This window comes from Tachypleus tridentatus, chromosome 12 (assembly GCF_004210375.1).
Source record: "Tachypleus tridentatus isolate NWPU-2018 chromosome 12, ASM421037v1, whole genome shotgun sequence".
NCBI classification, from domain to species: Eukaryota; Metazoa; Arthropoda; class Merostomata; order Xiphosura; family Limulidae; genus Tachypleus; species Tachypleus tridentatus.
Window position 1 is genome coordinate 56,509,828 of NC_134836.1, and position 26,425 is coordinate 56,536,252.

Sequence of the window (26,425 nt, forward strand, 5' to 3'; positions counted from 1 at the left end):
CTACTTTTTACCAACGAATAGTGGGATTGACTGTCACATTATAACGCCCCTACGGCTGAAAGGACGAGCATGTTTGGTGCGACGGGGATTCGAACCCACGACCCTCAGATTAGGGGTCGAACGTCTTAACCCACCAGGGCATGCCGGGCCCTTACCGATATTGTGGTTCGAGCAAATCCAGTTGATTTAAAAGCCTCTTCTAACATCTGAAATTTTGAAAGCAAATATATATTCTATTAAGGCACATCAATATTTGTGTTTATTTTTCTTTTTTACTACGTTTCAAACATCAAATTTGGCTAATAACTATCAATCACAGTTTGTATGTATTATTTAAGAGACTATGCCAAACATTCTTAAATTTTAATTAGTTGTAGATAGCAAAATTGTTGTTTGTTTTATTTGCAATATCCTCCAATGGTGCAGCGGTAAGTCTATGGATTTACAACGCTAAAATTAGGGCTTCGATTCTCCTCGGTGGACACTGCAGATAGTCCCATGTGGCTTTGCTATAAGAAAACGAACTTATTCGTAACGTTTCATCAGGTTTAAAATGGAATAAATTTTGTATGAAATTTAAAAACATAATTCTTTATAATACTGAACTTATATCAAACAAACATCTATGCAAAAGAAATGGCGTCCATTTTCGTTTGTTTTAGCTAGAGCTTTCGTTAACAAAGTGTGATTTACCCACGTATAGATACTAGTATTGCCATAAATATACATAGTATACATCTACTTAGTGGCATGCTACAAGCTAGGCTAATTTTCACCCGTTATTTGACATGATATTGGGCTTTTATGAAGAAAAATAATACAATCTTCCGTGAAATTCAACAAGTCTTTCTCACAACTGGATAGTTCTAATTATTTAAAGTTTCAGAAATACAACAAAAGATAGATTAGATCTTTAATTTAATTTCAATGAGCGATGAATGAAAAGCCGTTTGTCACTGTAAGTGAAATACCACACTAATCGTTCTTTGTGTAGACAGACTTTGTGCTGTTTAGAATAATCGGTGTTCTATTAAACAGAGTTCTATTCTAATAATACGGTTCTTCGTACCACGCATTTTGATACACAGATCTTGTTACAAAGAACTACTGGTTAGAGATTACACTTCACATTATAATGTTTGTAGAGTTAAACTTTTTCTAATCTTTTGTGAAGTAAATATAACAAGAAAGTACGAATTTGAAAGGAAATAAAACTATGTTTACGTAAAGCTGAACCACGAATGTATTTAAAGCTGTGTTACTCTAAGGATTTAAAAAAAATTTACCTAAAGATTTTAAACAAAGCTAGGTTTACCGAGGGATTTTAGACAAAGTCATACGTATATGGTGATTTAAAATCATTATATAATTACTTAAGAATCTTAAACATATTTTCTTAAGGATATGAAGTAATTATAGGCTTATCTATAGATGTCCACCAGTGTGGCATTAGTAAGTTTACGAACTTATAACGCTAAAATCCGAAGCTCGATTCTCCACGGTGAACATAGCTCAGTGTAGCTTTCTTTGCTTTAAAACCAAAAGAGTTGTTTAGAGTTTTGAAATAAGGCTGGATTTATCCGAATATTTGAAAAAAAATCTACATTTTAAAGTAGCGAACATTCATTTAAATATGTTAAATAAGTCTGGGTCTTTCTAAACTTTTAAACAAAGGTATATTTTAACTAAGGCCTTTTTTCTAACCCAAAGCTCCCTCTTTCTCTCCATACTGGCAGTTGTTTTGGAATAAAGTTAATACTTCTGATGAAATATTAACTCCCAGGAGTATTCGAAGACTAAACAGTCCTTCTTCAACTCCGCACTTGGTAGAAGTTAAGAATTTTGACTTCAAAACTATTGATAATTTTGGGCTAAAAGGGTTGATAAGCTTAGCATGAATCTGGTTAACGCGAGTCTGATAGGCGTGGCAGCTGACAAAGTGAAGGCAAAGCCAACGCCCGATTGCAGAAGAAGTCAAAAGCAGGGCGGCAGACGAATTATCAACTCAAGCGGGCCAATTCAGGGCCGGGCGTAGATCGATGGATCAAACTGCCCCAGCAAGGATCTACAAATCCAATGCCTAAGAGTTAAGTGTGGGTGGAAACGGTAGTACCCCGAGAAAACCCACTTTCTCTAGATTGGATCGAATGAAGCCCGCCTGGTACCCTTAAAATGAGCTGGTCCTGAAGATTGAATTGAACCTGAAACGAGGCTGAAAACATATTGCAAAGGTCGTGATGTGTTGGATTTGTCCTAGATAGAGTTATATGGGGATAAATATTTGCACCAAGATTTCAGGGTAGCTGCTATTTTCTTGAAGTCGGAAGTGAGTGAGTTACGGTGAATGGATTTGTTATAGTATTTTTTTTGATAGCTTAATTAAACGTTCAGAAATTGGTAGAATTTTCGTATGTCTTTGGACATAACTTGCTGGTGTGTAGACCCAAAGCTCTCGTGCAACCTACCGGTTTTTATGTAATTCACAGAAAACTCGAGTTTGGAAGTTTCATGTAAGTCATCTTGTATCTCGTTACCATATAAATGTGGTTATCTACTCTTTCCACTTGTTTTGACGAATTCTGAACAATCCAGGGACTAGATTTTAAGCGCCTAATATAAAGATAATTGAAATTATTGTATCATAGATGGCTTTTTAACCATCATAAATGTCTGTTTACTGATAAAATATCGTTTCAGAAAGTAATATATTCTTTAAAAATAATTTCATGATCTGTTAGAAATTTGTTCCACGTCTTGTGAAGGTGCTTGAATGACAATGTTTAAACAGCACTTTGAATTGCAAGCAGCAAACAAACTTAAATTTTAGTCATATTACACGTCATTACGTTTTCAGCACGTAAGTAATTCAGAAAACACGTATATGTGCACCGTGCACTTAAGTTATTGCGTTGACTGTTTAAAATATCTCCACGTGTAACTCTGTTTACAAAAAAGCTCCAATATTAAAGTTCTCAGAAATGCATACCCAGTCTTGAAACGTTGCTAAGCATGACTTATCATTTGTAGAGTAGAATTCCGATACACATATCTGCATGGGTGAAACCAAAAATTCACTCCAGTTACGCTCGTGACTTAACTTGTCGTTCAAAATATTTCGCGTGTTCCGTTCATGAATTGTGAGCATTTCAGAATGAGCAATTTCGTGTAAACTTATACAATAGATATCTACCAGTATAAGGACATTTTTTATTGTGAACTGATAGTTTTCTAGTTGTTATTGTGGTTTTCCAGTATGTATAAACACACGTTTTTGAGTTTTCTTCCTAATCTGAGTCTGTTGACATAATTTCAGTTTCGTTTCAGTTGGCTTCCTAATCTGAGTCTGTTGACATAATTTCAGTTTCGTTTCAGTTGGCTGGTTGATATTTTTGTTTCATTTCAACCAGCAATCGGTCTAAGGCGCTCGACAAGCAGTATGAGGACCGTTGGTTCGAATCCCCGTCACCGAATATAATCGATATTTCAATACCATTATTCTTTGGTAAAACAGGGGCCCAAAGGTTTTACTAAGTGATGTTGACGAGCTATATTCACCCTAGTCTATTATCATTAAATTAGAGACGACCAGTGCAGGTATCTCTGGTGTAGCTTTATGCGAAATTCAAACGTATCAGGGTCGCGGGTTCGCATCCCCGTCGCGCCAAATATGCTCGCCCTTTCAGCCGTGGGGGCGTTATAATGTGACGGTCAATCCTACTATTCGTTGGTAAAAGAGTAGCCCAAGGGTTTGTGGTGGGTGGTGATGACTAGCTGCTTTCCCTCTAGTTTTACACTGCTAAATTAGGGACGGCTAGCGCAAATAGCCCTCGAGTAGCCTTGCGCGAAATTCAAAACAAACAAACTTATTTGATTAAAGACTAGTGCTTTCTTAAACTATAAGCTAGTGCTTCTTTCTCTGACGTCATATTGTTTAATTTGAACTTCGTCTCTTTTTTTCTTACAAATAGTCTCTTGTTTGTTTTCTGACAACGAACTCGTACTTTTTCTCAGCAAAGTGACATTTTGTGTCTGATAAGATATTGTTTTGTCGTTTGTCTTGGGGAACAATGTGGTGTCTCCTTGAACTCTTTGCCTTTCAAACAAATACTGAACACAAACAAAATATTTGTCATCAAGAAGATACTGTTTCCTACACTTTTTGTAATAATTCTGTCTTTTCATGATTTCTTACTTGAATTGCATTTGGGTATTTCGACATTCGTCCATTAATAAATGGTACTTTAAAGCAAACTTCCTGCGTAATAAAAATATCTAGACTTTCGTTGCGCATGTTTGCTTATTTTATCTGATAAAGTCTTCGGATTCATGTCAACTTAAATACGGTTTCTAGTTTATAACATAACACGCTTTTAAAATCAAGATAGAGATCTGTGTATCTTACGAAATAAACCCTTATATATCCCTGATTAACACCCCATTGGTTCACTGGTATTTTTGAGAACATATACTGTTAAAATGCGAAGTTCGATTCCTGTTGTGGGCGTTACGTAGTTCTTCGCTTAAACAAAAAATCAAAATATTCTTAGCATGTGTTAATACAAAAAGCAATGTCAGCCATTTTGAATTTTTATCCAAAAATCTGAGCTGTACGAATAACACTTTAATTAGCCCTAATGTTTAATATCTTCACCTACCTTTGAAAACTTGCGTTTTGATAACCGGTTAACAATCAGAATTGTAATTTATATTTTTTTCTTTACTTTCAGGAACTCTTAAAACAGCGGCAGTCGGTAAGTTAAACATTACTGTCTTTATAATTTAATTATAAGTACTGGTGTTTAGCCCGTCGAACATGACGAATCCCAATAAAACTGGAAAGATTTTAAAGATTGTTGTAAACTCTCAACAGTTTTGTTCATTTTGTTTCATAATAGTCCTCTACACGCAACTCTGACAATGTTCACACGTTAACTGTTCTTGCTAATTTCCAAAAGCGTCCTAAAAATTCACAATTTTAGTTATTACTGAATAATACAATTTTAAACGTTGTTATATTCTTATTTTTCAATTCACGTGTTGTAACAAAAAATATAAATATTATACAAGCATTGATTTATTTCATTAATAAAGAAGTACTATTTTCTTCAGTTGTATAATTAAAATATTATTCGTTCATCCTTCTTACATGTAACTACATATTACACCGCCTGCATAGTTTTTGCTGACTTGAAAGTACCAGTTGTTTACATATGAAAAAAAGTTTGATTTGGGTTGAATTTCGCACAAAGCTACTCGATAGCTATCTGCGCTAACCGTCCCTAATTTAGCAGTGTAAGACTAACGAGAAGGCATCTAGTCATCACCACCCACCGCTAACTCTTGGGCTACTCTTTTACCAACGAATAGTGGGATTGACCATCACATGATAATGTTGAAAGGACGAGCATGTTTGGTGTGACGGGGAAGGAAAAAAAGTACGGTGAATCTGAAAATTACTAGTTTTTTAGTATTAGGTCAGGTTTTTCCCACAAAAGCAGGAAGACGGAATTACAAATTTCATTTATTTTTTATAATTAATTATACTATATTCATACTTTCAATAAATTAATTATATTTTAATAACTGTTATACTTTCATATTAATTATACTTTTAGTAATAACTAGTTTGTTTTGTTCTGTTTTCAGATTGAATTTTGAAATTGAACTGTAATAAGTATACTGTATCGTAGAAAGTACAGGTATAATCATATAGAATTCTATATACTGTCAATATGTTTCCTTGTACATAGTTTCATTTAGGAATATGCACCTCTATTTCATCATATTTAATTCATATATTCTAACCGGTTTGTGGCAGAGGTAATCAGTTATCATGCTACGATGGAAATTTATTACACTAGTGAATTTTTTAAAATGTAATTTGTGAGATACTCAGACCTGATAGAGTAAAAAGGATGTCATTTCCGAATTCAGAGCTATCGAAGTAACTGTAGTCAGGTCTTAAAACTAAATCAGCAAGAACAAGTTTCCAGATGCACGTTAATATTATAGTTGGTCAATTTGTAATCTGATTTAAGTAGTACACGTAACACACAAACGTAAGGCTTTACCGAAATACTACATCATTCAAATCCTGGGTAAATCTCTTCTTGCTTTTGCCTGCAACTAATATTAAAAAACGTAGATTATATTAAATAACTGAATAATATACATAAAATGTTATATAAAAGAGCTTAAACTAAAGTGCTACATGTTTTTCAATTAAGCCTAGGCTAAATGAAAAGCGTATTGTGGAATAATTTACCCTAGGCGTTAGTGCACATAACCCATCATGAAAGAAAAAAATACTAGATCTAAATCATTTCTGAATTAAACTAATTTACTGTTACCGAAGTATCAAAAATAGAGAATAAAAAACAAAACTTTCTAAGAAAACAACATGTATATAAAATAATACACTTTATATTCGGGTGTTCGGCCGTCCTACATGTGCCTTCAACCAGCAAAAACTTGCTATAAAAATTCATTAAACTGTGGAACGTTGCTTTAAAATTAGCATCTTTGTAACAATCGTAATAATAACTGACATTCTGGTGTTATTAAAAATATAGAATTATGATGAATATAGAATACGAGTCGTTTGCTTCTACACATTAAAGATAAGAAAAATACAATTATAGGTTTTATACAGAGAAATAATAATTATATATATTTTTCAACTTCAAATAATACATTGTAAAATTACAAATTTAATTTTACATCAAAACCACGACTTCTATAAAGCATATTTATATCACGTGAGTAATAACAGGCCAAATTGTAGTTTAATTTAAGCATTAGGCCTAATGCTTAACGTAACGTAAGACAAGCTGAAATACTACATCATTGAGTTCCCTGGTAACTTTTATTTTGTTTAACTACAATTACTGTAAATAAAACGCGTAGATGTTCATTAAACAACTGAAAAATACGAATAAATGTTATTTGACATATTATTATAAGAGAGCCTAAACTACTATTGGTTTGTAATTAAGCCTCAAGTAAAGATGTATGCAACAGTTGTATGTAGACGCAAGTTCACAAAACTTTTCACGAAAGAAAAAATATCAGTTCTAACACTAAATCGTTTATAAATTAAACTAGTTGCTCTTATATCACCAAAACTATAAAAATAAATAAGACAAACCTTTCTAACAAGTCAATATATATATTAAGCATTCAGTGTAGGTGGCCTTACAAAAATATGAGTTGATAGTTTTGCTGTCGAGTGTTACCAAAAAATTATCGTTTGTCACAAAGACAAAACTGCTTGTCGTTTATATCAGTAACTACCGTGTTTCTCCGAAAATAAGACAGGGCTTATATTAATTTTCACTCCAAAATATGACACTAGGGCTTATTTTCGGGGGATGTCTTATTTTGATATATTAAAAAAATGAAGTTACAAAGTAAAACTATTAAACTAACCATTTAAAATAAACTATTATTAAACTATTAAACTAACTGATTAACACTTAAACAAACTAATTAACTAACTATTAAACTAATTAATAAATTACTTTTTTTTTATTTCTTTCCTCTTCCTGCCATTCTTAACTAGGGCTTATTTTAAGGGTAGGGCTTATATTAAAACTATCCCCAAAAATCACACTAGGTCTTATTTTATGGGTAGGTCTTATTATCGGAGAAACACGGTAGCTGGAGTACCAGTCCCCTGAACGTAAGATATGTGAATTCATGATCAATGAATGGTTATCTTATGACGTGATAAGTTGCTTCCTTATATGTAATTGTAAAAAACGCCTATAAAATTTGCAAAAGAAATTTTGAAACCGCAACTTTGCATTATTTCAGCATGGAACCAAAAACTTTCCTGTTAAATTTGGTGAAGCTTCGTCGTCTAAAATAGGTAAATAGTGCTAAAAAACACAAAAATCGCCCATAAAAGAAACAAAACGTAAAATGAATAACTGAAATATTGTAGATTTGTCTTCATGGTCACCAAGACCTTCATTCGAATTTGGTGAAGATCCATCAACAGGGGCAAAGTAGAGGTAAAAACACAAAAACACCCATAAAAAACATAATGAAAACCTGAAAAGTTGTGTAATCGAATAAGCTTATAATTTTTAAAAACTACTGACACGTAAAACGTTTAAGTAAATTTTAAAATACTCAGTGCGATTTTGCGAGTAAACGAAACTGGGATTTTTTTTCAACTATTTATTGTGAAATAAATATGATATATATTACAACGGATATACTGTTATACGTTTAGTTTAATACCTGCGTTTGTTTCTGTATAGTTTTTTTACACATGTGACGTGTATTGTTGGATGTGTACTATTCAAGTCCTGCATGTTCTTCAACTTTGTAAAAGATTTTTGAGAATAAGAATCAACAACATTTCTTTTTTACGAAAACTGTAGCGTGTTCGAACACTGTTGAACGTTCTAGAAATTCGCCTTATACTATATAAACCAACGCGCCAAGAAACAAAAGATTATTGGTCAGCTACAGTCAGTATTAGCCTCAAAAGCTACAATTGTGCAACATTTGTTAATTGGAAAACTACAGAATTGGACCAAGAACATTTATAGATTTCGAACATTCCTTAACCTTCGGTGGATTAACTTCGGACTTTAACATTCTAACACAGACATCAAATATGCTCATCAGTAAAAAGTTAGATGTAAGAGGGCAATCAAGCATGCCAAGAAAAGACAGCATTAGCTTAAGCGAGGTCTGACAATATCAACTCAGACTTAATATGCTCGTCGTGGAGCTGGATCGTCGATAAAATATTCAGTTCCAGACCAAATATGACTTAGTATCGTTTGTAAATTTGTAAAACTCTTGTATATAAGCCATCATTTGTAACAACTATTAGTAATAACCGTTATTATAGATTGTATTGTTGCTTGTATATTAAAATATACTTGTATTAAGAAAGAAAATTGATTGGATCAGTCTTACTGGCAAATATTAAAAATTGAATACAGATTAACATTTAACTTACTTCTAAATTCAAATCCAAATTTCCAGTTACTTGAAATAGTAATATGTAGGATACGTAACATAATATAACGGAGACTCGTCTGAAATAAATTATAATACGTAACAACTGTTATACGTTTATTTTATATCTAAGTTTTTTCAGTTTAATGTGCCCTTACAGCCGTCGGGACGTTATAACGTGACGATGAATCATACTATTCGTTCGTAAAAGAGTAGCCCAAAAGTTGGTGGTGGATGGTGATGACTAGCTGCTTTTCCTCTAGCCTTACACTGCTAAATTATGGACGGCAAGCGCAGATAACCCTCGAGTAGCTTTGCGCGAAATTAAAAAAATAAAACAAAACAAACAATTCGGCTTAATGCGTGTAATATATTTGTTAAATATGTATTGCGCAAGTTCCGCCTATTCTCTAAATTTGTAGAAGATTCTCGTGTGTGAGAATCAACAAAATATGTTTTACAAAAGCACTAGCGTGTTTTCAAATATTGTTGCTAAGTGAAATTTCGAGAATCTTGCATAATGACTATAAAGCTAGCTATCGCAAGGCGCGGAGAGACAGTTATAAAATTGTTAATGGTCAGGTACAGTCAGTATGCTATAACCCTCGAAAGCTATAATTGTGCTAAACGCCCATAAATTTGAAAAATAAAGATATTTGACCTCCCATTTTATAGATTTTGAGTATTACGAACCGTTGAACTTCAGAAAATTAACTTTCGTACGTTAGTATTTCTACGAGGGCATAAGATATATATCTTCTTCTGTGAAAAGTAAGCTTGCAAACCGCGTTAGGCCAAACAAGAATAGAGCTAGCAAGCAGTTCCGTCAAGTGAAGTACATCTGCATATTTGTGTATCAACATAAGTGTAATCTGCGCCAACTGAACTGTCGATAAAATATTCAATTCCAGATTGGGTGCAAGAGGTAATATTGTTTGTAGGTTTGTAAACTTTGTATATGGATCGTCATTTATAATAACCGTTATTATAAATTGTATTGTTGTTTGTATATTAAAGTATATTTGTGTTAAGAAGGAAAATTGTGTTTGTCAGTCTTGTTGTTAAAGATCATAAGTTTGATACATCTCGATATTCAAGCAAAAAAGTACAAACATACAAGCGAAAATCTGGAATTTCTGTCCCCTCGATGGATAAAGTGCAAATAGTCAAAATGTAGATTTGCCTTAAAATTACGGTAGCAACCTAAGGTGTTAATGTGACCAATGACATCCCCTGCTTAGACAGCGGTAAGTCTACGAATTTACAATTCTAAAATCAGGGGCTCGTTTCCCTTGGTGGACATGGCAGATAACCCTTGGCAGCTTTGTTCTAAGAACAAACACACAAAACACTGATATCTTACGACCACGAAAGTCCATAATATATGTAATTTTGATAGCCATAGACGTGTAGGTTCAGTTACAAAGAATACCAAACAACTATTCCTCAGGTCAAATATAATATTTAGGGTGATTATATTGGCCCGGCATGGAGAAGTTAACAAGGCACTCGACTCGTAATCGGAAGGTCGGGGTTCCAATCCCCCTCCCACCAAACATGCTTGCCCTTTCAGCAGTGGGGGCGTTATAAAGTGACGGTAAATCCCACTATTCGTTGGTAAAAAGTATCCCAAGAGTTGGCGGTGGGTAATGATGACTAGCTGCCTTCCCTCTAGTCTTACACTGCTAAATTAGGGACGGCTAGCGCAGATAGCTCTCGTGTAGCTTTGCGCGAAATTCAAAATAAACCAAACCAATCTGATTATACAAAGTTTTTGTAACCCACTATATTAATGGACGAAAGGTAATTGATTTTTTCTAAATAAAACTTAAATAGAGACTAGTTTAAAGGCTTCAGATCGTTTTCAACAAGTTATATGATGCACAAGAGAATCCACTTAATTGATAAACAACAATGATGACGTAGTGATGGGAAATTTTTATAGTTGTTTAATTGCTATCTTCCTATACAGCAATTCGATAAACGTATATTCTTTTATATATACTTGTGGTTTCTTTTGGCTGAAAAAGGTAGATGTGATATGGATACACCAAAAATATTATTTCAGAGCCAAAATGGAAGTTGCGCTTATATAAGTAGATTTAAGTTTCTGATCAATCATACATACTCAATATTCCAGATTAAATTATTCATGTGGCGGTGTGTTTAATCCACTTCTCGCGATCTATTACAATGGTCAAGAACGTGTGGGAATAATAATGTATTGCAAGTAACACTGGCGAAATAAATAAAAGCATATGGCGGCTGCTTTATAACCCTTTCCCTTTGTGGCATAGCGGCATGTCTGCGGATTTCTAACACTCAAAACTGGGTTTTGATATCCGTGGTAGGTTCAGCACAGATAGCTATCTTCGTGAAGCTTTTTGCTTAACTACAAACAAGCAAAGAAACCTCATAAACCAGCGTAAAAAATAAGAATACTTTGTGGTGATAAACAGCATATCAATCAAACATGTTCGTTCTATAGGCTGCTTTCAAAAAAAAAAATTCAACTTTTTTCTGGCTAAAAATGTATATTGAAATTCATTTTTTGCTGCCTACGCTGTATAACAAGGAAGAGTACTATCATGTGGGTACTGCCGTGTTCCAAATTACCGCAATAATAAGGAATTTTGATCGATGCCATTTGTTTAATCTTTTGACAATAAATGCTTCGTTAAATCTTAGAAGGAGAAAACAGTTCGTGTATTTTAAATATACAGGCTTAAATATTACTAACACACTTGTTTCTTCTTGTGTTAACCAATCACTGATATTAGTCATACATTTGTAAAAGACACAAATCTATGATATAAGAGTTACACGTTCTTTTATAAGTTTTACAAACTTATTCTGTATTGGTTATGATTAGTGTCAGAAAACATACTGTTCAAACTACTGAAGATATATATAATTAACATGGCCGACTTTGTGCGTTATTTGATACGAAATGCAATTCACTTCCCTACGATCTAACTTATGTACTTTGTTAAATTTGTAACCTTTTATCTTAACACAGATGATGTTGGTTTTTCTTTAATGAAAGCTAATATAAACTGTTCGCCATTTACATTATGCTTAAACAGTGTATTTTTAGTATTGTGTTTCAAACGTTAGAAGTTCCTTTCCAGGATGGAAATACTATAACAAAGGACCTTTCCGTCCACCTGGGCTATCCACTTCTCACCATTGAACCCTAAATTCATCCCAAAGCCATCCTTTATCAGTTGGATATTTATCAAGCTCTCCCTTAAACTCCTTTAAATGAACTGCATCCACCACACCACGTACCAAAGGTCAACCACTCTGTTACAAAAATAAAACTGTCTCAGGTGAAGATGACTCCTACCTTGCCAAAATGTACAGATTTGTCCATACAGTTCTCATCATTACATAATAATAGATGATGTATGAGTAGTCTTAATCAATATCCCTCTAACTTTTCTTCTTGCAAAAGGAATAATGTTCAGGGGTCTTAATCTATCTTCCATGATAAAGTTTCCAACTCAGGTGACATCCTAGTAGTTATCTTCTGAACCGTTTTCAACAATTTAACGTCCTTTCTAAGATAAGTAGCCCAAGACTGAATACAGTTCCCTAAATATAGTCTAACCAATAACAATACAATGATACTAAATCCTATTTAGACTTCTATTCAACATTTCTGCAGATAGAACCTGAAATTCTATTTGTCTTGCAATAGGCAATGGTACATTGCTCGAATGGTTCAAAAGACAGGCATTGTAGTTGTTAAAGGAAAAGCTTTGAACATAAATATAAGATAAGACATGTATGATATACTCTTGTAATTGAAGACCTTATTCTCAATATTTGTTGCCTACACGTAATCAGTTAAAAGTGTTGTTCATTATTAAACAGTTTCAGACTCACCCCCGTCTATCGTAGGCTAAACAAAAAATAATATTTTCTACACATTTACGTCTCTTTCTTTGTGTTCATTGAAGTGAGGCACATGTTCATGCCCGGGGTTGAACTTTTACAAATGCATTATCATTAAGTTCTCTTTTAGTTTGTTTAAAACTCTATTAAAATCTCTATTATGGTACTAACTCATATAATATTTTTTAAAGGTTCTTCTTGAATAATATGTCTATAATGTTCCGAAAACCAGCTTTGTGGTGTAATTAGCTCTTTGTTCTCAAAGTGTAATTGTATTTCGTTAATTAAAACTGTGTTAATCACTATAAGTTTGTTTTATCACATCGAACCTAATCTGTTAAATTTACATACAAATTTAGTTTCAGCTTTCAGTAGAAACTCTTGTTGAAGAAAATAAATTACGGCTGCAGTTCTCAAAGGAAGCCACAAGAAATTGTCATTTTCAGTCTAAACGAAAGTTAGACTTACGTTTAACTTACGGATAAAGTTATTGCCTTATTTTTTGTTTCTTGCAACTAAGGATTTCCCATGTTTCTTACATTCATGTAAAAACAAACACTAAATGAACATTGTGTTTTGGTACTTAAGAGAGTAACTAATTACAATCAATTCTTCAAAATCTCATTTTAAATTCTATTCTCGAGAGAAACTATGATTTTAATCTATTATTTTCTTAGCGAATTTGCCCCCCCCGCTAGTACAGCGGTATGTCTCCGGATTTACAACGCTAAAATCAGGGGTTCAATTCCCCTCGGTGGGCTGAGCAGATAGCCTTTGTGGCTTTGCTAAAATAAAAACACAAACACACTTAGCGAATTTAATAATAGTAAATTAATTTTACTTTCTAATAAGACAGTAAATTTCACTTATCAACAGCCACACGTTATGTTTTGCTGGTTATTGGTTTTTTTCGTATTTATAACACAGTTAAAGTCCATTTTACAGAATTTTATCTTTGACAAAATTATAAGCATAAATATTTCAAACTAATAAGCTCAATTTTAGACAACATTAAGCATTTAAGATGGATAACAGTATAACTAATGATCAATCATAGCTCTCTTGAATGAACCTAATCGGCTTATTGTGTATGCCTAGCTCTCACTGTGGGTCCAATGCTTATAGGCTAAGCTCGCTCAGAAACTGTATCAATTTATCAGTTAAATTCCTTCACACACATATGAAGTTTCTAAACCAAATCTACTATGATAAGGCTATCAATTTCTGACCACACGCCTTTCATGATTCATTTACTCATTACTGCTTCTCCGTTTTAATTAACAGATTATATAATAATATTTCCTAGGATAATAAATCGGTAACAAACTTATAAAACAACTGCTACACTCTTGTTCTTTGATACAGAATATTTGAGCTTAAGCAGATGTGTGATTCTAACAACTGGTTCGAATATACACAGATATTAATAGTATTCGAGAACACATTGTTTGTTTTGAATTTCACGCAAAGCTGCACGAGGGCTATCTGCGCTAGCCGTCCCTAATTTAGCAGTGTAAGACTAGAGGGAAGGCAGCTATTCATCACCACCCACCGCCAACTCTTGGGCTGCTCTTTTACCAACGAATAGTGGGATTGACAGTCACATTATAACGCCCCCACGGCTGAAAGTGCGAGCATGTTTGGAGTTATGGGGATTCATTCGAACCCGTGACACTCAGATTACGAGTCGAGTGCCTTAACCACCTGGTTATACCGGGGCGTTCGAGAACACATACTTTCATTAATTTAACTTCGAACTTTATATGTTATCTAATACTTGTGACATAAGGACTGTTGTTATTGTTATTTTCAAATCGAAGCTACACAATGGGCTATCTACACCGTGTTCCCCACAAGAAATCAAACACCGTATTTTAGCGTTGTAGGTCAATCAGATCTCCACAGAAACAAAACTGAGGACAGCGTAATAATAATAGATTATATATTTGAATGTCAGATGTGGAAGCCTTCGCTCATTTTTAAACGCAAATCTACACAATGTATTATCTGTCGGTCCACCACGGGTGTCGAGTCCTGGTTTTTAGCACTCTGACATCAGGGAATAAAGAAAGTTTTGTTAAGTGTTTGTCGTATACACTCACCAATAACAAACTAGGAAACACATTTCTTTGTAAAACAGAATTTTTCTTTACGAAGCAACCCCTGACAACTCGTGATTACGTAAGTACCGTTAGGTAAGGTTCTCCATTAAATTTAAATAGGTGTCAAACTACTGTTATATCAGTATAGCCCAGTTAGAGCAACTATATACAAAATTCCATCGTTGACATTGATATTAGTATTAATAAAATATCTAAACAAATGTAACTTTGAGACAGCACCCAAAGCCAACTCTCGGATTTCTCGTGCCTGGCCTATTAATGGGTTTTGCTTGCCACTCTTATAAAACAACCACGATTCCAAAGTATACAAAACATTTTCTTGGTGTGTGTGTGTGTGTGTTTCATTAATATAATGTGAACGCTAGAACCGTAGATCCAAAGTTCGATTTGCTAACCACTGGCCCCCGCTGGTACAGTGGTAAGTATTCGAACTTACAACGCTAAAATCAGAGGTTCGATTCCCCTCGGTGGATTCAGCAGACAGCCCGATGTGGCTTTGCTATAAGGAAACACACACACACATGCTAACCACTGAGCCACTCTTGACCTCCATAAAAGTCGATTATCCAAAACTTTGTCTCGGTAATTGCAAAAAGCTAATTTAAAAATAATCAATGAAAAAAAATATTAAACAACTATAATGTCTCTATCTGTTAAACGTGATTTTTTGTTTCACAATTTCTAAACTTTAATTACTGACTTTGTTATTTGCTTCATAACACATACAATGAAGATAAGGGGAGTACAGTTTTAGAAAATAAGTTTGTTTTATTTTGAATTTTCGCGCAAAGCAACAAGAGGGCTATCTGTGCTAACCGTCCCTAATTTAGGAGTATAGGGCTAGAGGGAAGACAGCTAGTCATCACCACCCACCGCCAACTCTTGGGCTACTCTTTTACCAACGAATAGTAGGATTAACCGTCACATTATAACGCCTCCATGGCTGAAAGGGTGACCATGTTTGGTGCGGCGGGGATTCGAACCCGCGACCCTCAGATCACGACTCGAATACCTTAACCACCTGGCCATGCCGGGCCTGAAAGGAAGAGAAATGGATCGTCAACAAATACAGAAACAAGGTGAATCAGAATGCAAATGGCCCGGCATGGTCAAGTGACTCATAACCGAGGTCGCGGGTTAAGGCGCACCAAACATGGTTGGCGGTGGGTGGTGATGACTAGCTGCCTTGGTAAAGAGTCTTGTCTTACACTGCTAAATTAGGGACGGCTAGCGCAGATAAGCCCTCGAGTAGCTTTGCGCGAAGTTCAAAAACAAACAAACAATCAGAATGCAAATATTATATTTTCAAGCCTACTCTCTGGACTCTAAATAAAGGTAAACAATCAGGGCTGAAAACAGTGTATGTGTTGTTTATTTCAAGCTACAAATCTCTCCTGCTAATATTTTGACTCCACTACAATTGATATGCATTGTAGACGTGGAGATTTGAAATTAGAATTGATGTTAGTATAAATCTTTTATTCCAAGTTAGTATGCCCAAAAGGCAAGCATTTGGTGGGGATTTATAAATTTTCATGTCCTTGCTATAACACTGCAAATGTGAAGCCCACCGTTAAGTGTCTCTGTGTTTATAGGAAAGACAACGGTTTTAGAATCTTTATTGAAAATCCAGACTCATTAATGTTAGCATTTATATTCGCAAGCGAGACATACTCACTACTATTATTTATCTCAGCATCGTCAAGTTGTGAGCAAGCAATTCTTGCTGTAGTTTTACTTGCGTCATTAAATATTGATTCTTTCTCTATCTTACATAAAGTGAATAATTTATTTTTTAAAAAAACAGCGTAATTTTCTGATGTAATAATAACAAATAGAGCTGCTCTGATATATAAAAATTAACTTTCTGTTATACTTAAAGAGAGATAGAAAAACTGAATAACTGCTTGTCTGATTATATTAACAATGCTAAAATCCTGAATTCGATTCCCCGCGGTGAACACAACAAATAGCCTAATGCGCTAAAAAACAAAAAAAAAACTGATCCTATTTATATTGAATCATCTTTGGATATATAACATAAGGTATGTTGTTGTGCGTAAACCAATGTTTAGCGTATGCAAAGTACCATAGACAATAAAAGTGTTCATCCTGGAACGACATTTACCACATAGTATTTTAATACATTCGTTTTCAGAGTTGTTCTGTAAGAATAACTAGAAAATACGATTCGTTTTTCCTTTCTTATTGCTTTTGTACTTTAATAAAAAAAAGGCTTATAACTAGTTTTTACTACCGTCACAAGTATGAAATATGTTGTCAGTAACAAAACTAAAATCGTTTACAAGCAAATGTCTTTGTTAGCGTTGTATTCATACATTCGATTTATTCCTAAATATCGCAGTCCCTATCGACTTTCAATCTGGTACACTTATTTTCCTTTCTTCGCGACGTAAGTCAAGACTGTGGGGTAAATAATGTGACGGACGACAAGTACTGTTTTGACTTTTATTTTCGTCGTTTAGATTGTTTGATACGGATGACGCATCAGACATTTCCTTCAGACTTAATACACTTGCCCCATCATTGTGATGTTAAACAAACTTGTAAAACAGAGTCTTGAAACGACATCCTATGAATGTTGGAAGACAATAACAACATAACTGGAAAGGTTATATCACCACGAGCTTTGTTGCTATGGTGATGTTTGATCTTTTATAAAAGGTCTTTTTCAGCTGTATAATGGATGTTCTTTAATAAAGCTTTAATGTCCCTAGAGTAAGGGTGAACCTCAAGTATGCGCGTTTGTACGTTTCTACTTTATAGTGCTCTGGACACGCCCCCTAGTGGCACAGTGACATGTCTGCGGACTTACAACGCTAAAAAGCGGGTTTCGATACCCGTAGTAAGCAAAGTATAGATAGCCCATTGTGTAGTTTTGTGTTTAATTAAAACAACGCTCTGGACACAGTATATAACCCAATGTAGTTTTGCTGTAAACAAACAACCTTTAAATAAAAACTACAGGCTAGGTGTGAGATAAGCATATATCCGATACTTTAAACCTCAGTTACATTTATGATTCTGTTAAGATAAGATTGTTTCTTCCTGCTAGTACAGCGGTAAGTCTATGGAGTTACTGTGCTAAAATCAAGGGTTCGATTCTCCTCGGTGGGTTCAGCAGATGGCGCGCTGTGGCTTTGCTATAAGAAAACACAAACAAACAAACACGGTAAGATTGTTTCATAAGGAAAATATTTTCAATATCGTCTTTTTAAAAGTATTTTCTTCATTAATCGCAAGAATCTCGTTTTTTATCACAAGGGTACACGATAAAGTTCCTGCGTTTGGTCCATCGCGGGACATCGAGCCCTGAATTTTAGCGTTGTGAATCTGTAAAGGTGCCGTTACCTCAGTGTGGGAGGGCTGATCATAAGGGGTGTGAGTGTGTTTTCTTATAGCAAAACCACATCAGCCTATATGCTGAGTCCATCAGGGGAATCGAACCCCATATTTTAACGTTGTAAATCCGTAGACTTAACGGGGGACGGATCATAAAGGAATAGTTTTCTCATTTATCTTAAAACTTCTGGAAAAGCTTATTGTATTTCCTATAATCATTTCTGGTTCAAAGATCATAAAATATCGAACGCTCTCTATCGTTGTATTTATTAATCAAACGAAACCACTTTATGGAAAATTAAAGTAACTAAATAAATAACGCTAATATCTTGAACAATTGCTCTTTAAAATATTTAATTAATTATTAATTTCACATCAAAACGTTTGTCAGTTTTTAATCACTCACTGTTGTGAGAACTCTCAGATTATTCACTTTACATACACTTATACCTAACAAATTTACCGTCCATCCAGTAGTAGCCTCGAGACATTTAAATGATAGAATCCTAGGTTCGTTTGCTCAATATGGAAACAACTTATATACCCTAATGTGTGACTTTGTATTTAGCAAACAAACAAGCAGATATACTTCCATGTCACGTGACATTTAATACCTTCTATGATTTGCCCGAAATTACTCAGATTATTTTTCTGAATTATCTCAACCAAATCACGCTTCACTGTATTTTTATAAACATTTTCCCAAATTTATTGTCGTACATTACAACCAGTGATAGCCTGATGGCAATGAAAATTATATTTAAGCTTATCTCTATCGGATCTATTCTTAATTAACTATCATACCTACATAGAGATCAGCAAAAATACCAATGATTTAGTTTGGCGTCGGTTTCATGTATTACAAGTTAAAATGGCTACCACACACGAACCGTTAGTTAGACTGATCTTTTTTTTTTTTAAACAAGGTACTTCGAAAACAATATCCAAGCTCTACTAGCAAACTGATTCGAAATTAGTTCAGCTAATTTGACACAACACCTCACGATGTCATGCCACCAGATAAACGAACAATTTTGCTTCATGTAAAGAGTTGTTATTTTGAATTAAGCACAAAGCTACACAATGAGTAGTTTTTCGAGATTTGCGACTGTATTCTAAATCACTTTCACGTATCAGCTCTCAAATATAGTCTCCCATCATGTTTTTGTTATACGCTTCCAGGTCACAAAAACAAAGTTTGAAGACAAAAATAATTTTTTTTCCATTTACTTTAGGCACAAGCAACTGGGAAATAACACTTTTGGCCCATGAACAAGAAAAATTAAAAATTTTGTTACATAGTGCAATTAAAAACTGAATAATTTAAAACTATCTTTATAATATATTATGAACTGAAAAAAATAGTGGATACCCTAACTAAAATACAATGAAAGAAAGAAGACAGATATAAAATATAAGATGGTATAACATTACAGACGCACAGTTATATTCACTTGTGTAAAAGGCTTATGTAAAAAGAGACACAGAATAGGGAAACAGCACAAAGTCAGAACAGTAACCACATCGCTATACTATCACAGTCACTAAACCACCTAAACGTCCAGTGAAGTGTACGACCTATGTGGGTGGAGCCTCCAGTATATCGAAGAAGCGAAAAATTTGTTGTTGTTGTTTTTTTTCAATTTCGCGCAAAGCTACACGAGGGTTATCTGCGCTAGCCGTCCCTAATTTACCAGTGTAAGACTAGAGGAAAGGCAGCTAGTCATCACCACCCACCGCCAGCTTTTAGGCTACTGTTTTTCAAACGAATAGTGGAATTGATAGTCACATTATAACGCCCCCACGGCTGAAAGGGGTAGCATATTTGGTGCGACGGGGATTCGAAATCGCCACCCTCAGATTACTACTTGAACGCCTCAGCGCCTATGGCTGTGACGGGCCAAAACGAAAAGACTAACAACAATCAATTAAAAAAACAACGTAATTGACATACTAAACTCTATAATACCGACCTGTTTGTAACAGTCCATTATTGAAAGAGACACCGTACAATAAAATGTGATAAGACGAAAATTCTGAATATGAACCACACATAAAAAACTAAAGATCAAAGAAGTCTTCTGTACTTTTTAAACTGATAACTCTCTCAGTTCACCAAGCGAAGAAGTCAGTAAAACCCAGAATAATCCCAATGTTTATTAAAGTTCTAATGAAGGTGACCCTTGCTACCACGGAGTACCACGATAGAGCCTGATTATCATTACAAAATACAATCCTCATGAAAATCCTGGAAGAAACGAGCAGGCTCAGTGGGAAAAACGCAGAATGTGATTAGCGCCTAGTAACAAACAAATTATTCACCACTTAATGATCAGACTTTGGTAACACTATATGCCACTAACCCTGACAGATTCGTTTGTGCTTTTTTTTTTTTAATCCTACGCCAAAGGTCATCACAAAAATCAGTGATATAGTTTACGTTCACCTCTGAGGTGAAATTACAATTACACTGCACAACAATTTTTTTGAAAACTTTTGCTTCCTGAGACGTTTTTGCTGATTGTGACAGGTACTTGATGGGTTTTGGTTTTGCTTCATCACGTAGGAACTCTGAGAAATAGACAGTTAACTGTTTACTAGCAATAACGTATATAATTGCGTTTATGTTTCTAATACGCTATTAAGTTCAACATAATTAAAAGCGTTTTGCTCGTGATTTTCGTTTATATTCAATGTCCGGTGCATCACGTTGCAGTGTCCAACAGTAGTCATCAAGCATTGACGGATTCCAGTTGCCCTGATATCGTTTTTCCATTGTAGCAATATCCTGGTGACAATGGAAGCAAGTTTCCTAACACAAATATATTTTTATCCAAAAAAACCAAACTTTGATACAATAAGTAAAAAAAATATACTGCCAGTTTTATGCCTTAATCTCACGTATCACATGTCCTGACTTTACAATCTAGTTTTTGTCTTTTCTCTGAAATACATCATTATTTTTCCGTTGCTAATTGTCTTTCAGAGTAAATATAAAAAATATATATATTTTGTGTTTATGTTTATAAAAGAAAGTACAAGACGTCTACTCAGAAGAAAGTCTTGTAACACAGAAATAATGACATTAAAGAAGACAGTTTTTGTTGTTTTTAATGCAATGAAATTTCCATTAAGTTTATCAAGGACATTTCCTTTTATACCGGCAGAAAATTGTTCTTTTTGTTTAGGTGATGGCTCACCAGCTGGCGCTCCAAGAGTAAGAGGCTTCTGGATTCCTTTCCTGGTGTGTATGGTGTGGTTAGGGAGAAAGTGTTCGTAGCGAAGTGATTATTTCACAGTAAGTTCTGAGTTACCTATATGTAAATAGATTTTATTTTGTGAATAAATAGAGTTTATAAAATAAATACACTTTCTGTACCGCAAGGAGTGTTAAGTTGTGTTGTTGTTACAATAAATTTTATTACAATCATAATAATCACAATACACTGATAGAAATAACGTGATTATTTCTGTTTTTATTAATTTATTCGTTACGGTTCATTTGAGTGCAGTTTGTTTTAGTTAAGGAATAACAAAATTGGTTTAAAGTCAGAACAAGACTTTCAAAAGAACTCTGTCTCAAATCGCAGTTACAAGAGCAGAAAAAAAAATTATTCTATCGTGTTTTTTTTTCGTCTTAACGTCAATTGCTGTCTTCGTCACACAACGCTTACCTGGCGTTATGGGCCAAGCTGTTTCCTGTCGGTTACAAGCTTCCTGCTTACTCGTCAAATGAAAAAAAACCTACTTAAAGAACGTTCTGAGTAAAAAACAACCTTGAAGGTTTCTTTCCCGCCATCATCTGCGGGTAGTCAAAATATACTTCAGTGAATATATTAATTTATTTATATTGATTACGTTGTATTAAAACAATAGTAAACTGTTATCATTAACTTATTTTCTAGTGATCACAGATTGTTTTGTTTTACAAATAAAGAGTCTGCGAACAAAGATGAAACGGACAACAACTATCTTTATGAGAGTGACACTTATAGGAAAGTCTTGCAGAATTAACAAGGAACGTAAAGATTTACTTCAAACTTTCAGCTAACGGAAACTCTCAGTACAATTGCTATCACTGTAAATATCAACGCACCAATCATTTTATCGTTGGTATTTTGCTTTAGACTTAAAGTGAACAACAAAAAGATTATGAAGTTACGTACATTTATTCTCTGAAACATATTGAGGGTTGGAAAATGTTGTGGATGGAATCTTTTTTAAGAAAGTTAAGATAAATATCTTCATTTTGTAAAAATGATTAAACTCTTAAGATACTGAGCCGATCATAGTTTGTTGGGTTTAATTAAATTCTTGATAGATTTATTCCATTTCATTTTTGTATGTTACTTTAGTAATAGTATTTCCTCTCTCTTTTAGGTACCATGGCCTGTGGCAAAATACATTTGATTATGAACGTACGTTAGAGAAACATCTGTACTACTTGTTCAGTGTCATCTAGTGTGACAAGTATAAACTGTCTGTGAAAAACATTGAGTGTTTGCTCTATGTAACTAATATATATTATGATACAGTCATTTTTAGAATGTTTCAAATACAATTAGAATGGTTGAACCTACTAATATTTAAATTTAGTCCAAGCTGTAATTATAGTTTAGGCTATTTATATGTTCAAAATCGATATAAGTCCATTAAAAACTAGTCATTTTTCTGTACAGAATATTAAATACACTCATCCGTTCTATTATTCATTAACACATTAATACAGGGCATTAATTTCGTTTTTCAAGGCTTATTAAATTGCACTACTTCACAATTGATAATGACAGAAAACGTTGAAACGTGATAATTAAATGTGTTTCTCGATTGTACAAAAACTGGGTAAAACAATCTTTTACATTAGGTTCAAAAGACAAAAAATTCTTTATTAAAGGGAACTTACTTAGTAGCAACTAAAATAGCCAAACCTCCGTAACAAGTTCTGTTGTGTAACCAGTTACGGTCTGCAATTAAGCCTAAAATACGTAGGCACAAGGAAAACATATAATTCAAAACGTCAGTGAATTACAACCAACCCTCATTTTTTTCATTTAAGTTACACTTACCGCGACAGGAATGTGTAATAGAAAATCACGGGTATAGTCATTTACGCTAATTTGAGTGTAAGTAGGTGGCGTTGCAAATGAAACACAACAGCTAAAACACATGGCGTAAGGTTAATCAAGTATAGATTAGAACGTTAATTGTTACGTAACTGGAGTCGAAATTGTCTTTTTTTAATGAATATTAATTCTTTGCCATGTTGTTTACCAGTTTAAATATTGTAACTACATAAGAACACGTAATGAAACGTATTACGTGATCTCGTGGATTAAGATAAATTGCAGTAAAAAAAGAAAACTAGTAAACTTTTTACGACAAGAGTAAAAATGATAGTTTTATTTAGACATTTTTTGTAGGTGAAGACTTCATAAACAGAGCTCCAACTCTGTATTATCAATAGAGCTACCAGTTTTCATCCTTACTGCTGTACGACAGAATAAAAACTTGTATTACTTTCTGTACTTAACGTTTACTGTTCTCTTACTGATGTTATAATGAAATGCATATTTACAATAAGTAAAACGAGGTGCAGAATCTAGAAAATATGTTTAGATGTGACCCTTCAATTGTATTTTCTCAGTAACGCTTGTTTAATTCAACGTTTCCTTATTAGTATCATATTATAAATCTTAGTAACGTAGTAGTGTTTTTAGCATTTTAAATAGTCTGTTCGGTATTTGTCCTTTCAGCTTGTATATACGTGCATGTTTTCTAAACAACATGTCAGAACGTATTGTTTGAATATTAATTTCTGGCTATCATGTGTTTAATTTTTTTTTGTTCAGTGTTATCTGGACGAAGAGTGTTTGAAATATGACGGTCGAATAATGGTGTTTAGATAACACATAGTCATGATTCGATATTTGAGCTGTAATATTTATATTGCAAGAGCTTAAAATACAATACTTTACCTTATAAGCTTCATATGACTAATGTGAAAGATGCCATATCACAACGAATAGTGGGATTGACCGTTACATTAAAACGCCCCTACGGCTAAAAGGGCGAGCATGTTTGGTGTAACTGGGATTCGAACCTACGACCCTCGGAGCGCCCTAATCACGTGGCCATACCAGGCCGCTATCATAGGTGATTTCTATGTATTAAAAATGTTTCCTAAGTCTCAGTGACTAGATAACATTATATTGACTGTCAATTATTTAAACGTTTCGTTAAATATTTGTTAGTTTAATTAAAGTCGTGTTCGTTTATTTTTTGTCATTTTTTTTTTGTAAATCATTCTCGAATTTTTTTCAAGAGATTCTTGTGTTCATATTCCACGAAATAATTAACTTTCTTGCAAGATAATAAATCTTTAACTTGGCGCTAATGACATTTCTGTCTCGTTGTTTTACATTTACTTTCCTAATGCCCTGTAAGTGTTTCATTTGTTTAAAGTGTTATATGCTTTGCTGTATCATTATTAAAGTGCGATATTCAAGAAATCAGGAACACAAATACAGGCTTATCCTGTGGTATTTCTTTGGATTTCGGAGTAGGCGATACAACAAAATATTTCTCGCTCATTAGGCTGTCGGTGCGTTATAAGAGTGACAATCCACCTTTTAGCTGATGACTATTTTCCAATGGTATGATTTCTGGTCAGTCATTTAAACTTATAGATGACGTCTTTGCCATAAGTATAGAAAATACAATACAATTTGCCAGTAATACATCGCAGTACAGCACAAAATACATTACAGTATAAAAATAATGCAAGTTTTTGTTGCGTATTCTCCAAATTAGAACGTATTGTCTGTTTGTATGTGACACACAAACTAAGAACGTGATTTAAAGATAACAAAAGTTTTGCTAACAGATTGTACTCTACGAAAAGCAGTAACATAACACAAAAGAGTGGACAGGTCAAACTATTAATTATATCTTTTTTTCTCGTCAATTTTTGCATATTTCTATAGAGTGAAGATGGCCACTTTCTGCTAGACAAGAATGAAGGCCTTTTTTCAGCTCGTGTCTGCGTATATATAAAATACCCGTTTACTCTAAAAGGTTTTTTTTATGAACGAGGTTAATAATCGTAAGCATTGTTAGCTTTCTTACTTTAAGATTCAAATGGAGAGAGAATGTTAAAGCACTTTAAATAGACAGCGAGATTCTGCGAGTCGATTTGAGAAAACGCTATGGATTATGCAGTAATCGAAACCTGCAGATTCCCGCCACGATCTCAGAGAAACAATGCCCATTATAGGAATTTCAAAATGCTCTATAAGTTGTCCACTAATGATAAATATTTTCAAGTTTCAACTGTAGTTCGCAGTGTAGTAATTTTTCATGACTTTTGATTTTTCATGACTGCTGACTTCAATGACTGCCGTTTGTGGAAGGTTATTTTGAACGAGAACGTTTTCGTAATTTTGTATTTCGATTTGAGATCTAATAAACACGGCTTTACTTGATGTACGACTATATATATATATCCACTTTATTGTATTTTAACTATAGTTCGGAATCATTTTCAGATAACAGTACAAAGTACCTCTTTGAATACAAAATAATACATTATATTACACAAAAAGTAGTTCAAAGAACTCTCGTATGGCATGAAACGATTATGCAATTATGCTTAAAACAATCTTGGTGAAACTGAGCTAGATACAACTGAAAAGAATTTATGATTATACATGTTTAAATATAAACATATCTACCTTGATTTAAGATTGAATTTGCAGAATGTTACATGAGAAGTTAACTTTACGTTAATTCAGAACATGTTTTTCAATGAAAAACGTAAACTAGCAAAACCTAATTCAGATAATTCAATGTTGTTTATTGTGTGGAAAACATGTACGGTTTAAGAAACAAAATAAATATTGTACCTAATCTATTTATGGCGAAACACTTATTTTTCGAGTAACACAAAAAAATCAGTTGTTGTTTCTTTTCTAATTCCAACAATAAAACTAGTTCTTCAAAAGACCACTGTTATCCATCTAAAACATACACTTGTAATAAACAGTTTTACATAAAAAGTATAG

At 33.8% G+C, this 26,425-nt stretch overlaps 1 protein-coding gene across 1 annotated transcript in view; it reads left to right on the plus strand.

The window, feature by feature from the left end:
• LOC143233367 (uncharacterized) overlaps positions 1-25,846 on the plus strand; it is a 90,695-nt gene extending 64,849 nt beyond the window's left edge. Inside the window, exons 4-6 of the mRNA XM_076469549.1 lie at positions 4,728-4,751; positions 21,554-21,663; positions 22,746-25,846. Coding sequence (XP_076325664.1) covers positions 4,728-4,751; positions 21,554-21,645 — 116 coding nt within the window. The 3' untranslated portion in view covers positions 21,646-21,663; positions 22,746-25,846. The remainder of the gene's footprint in view (positions 1-4,727; positions 4,752-21,553; positions 21,664-22,745) is intronic.
• The last annotated feature ends 579 nt before the right edge of the window (positions 25,847-26,425 follow it).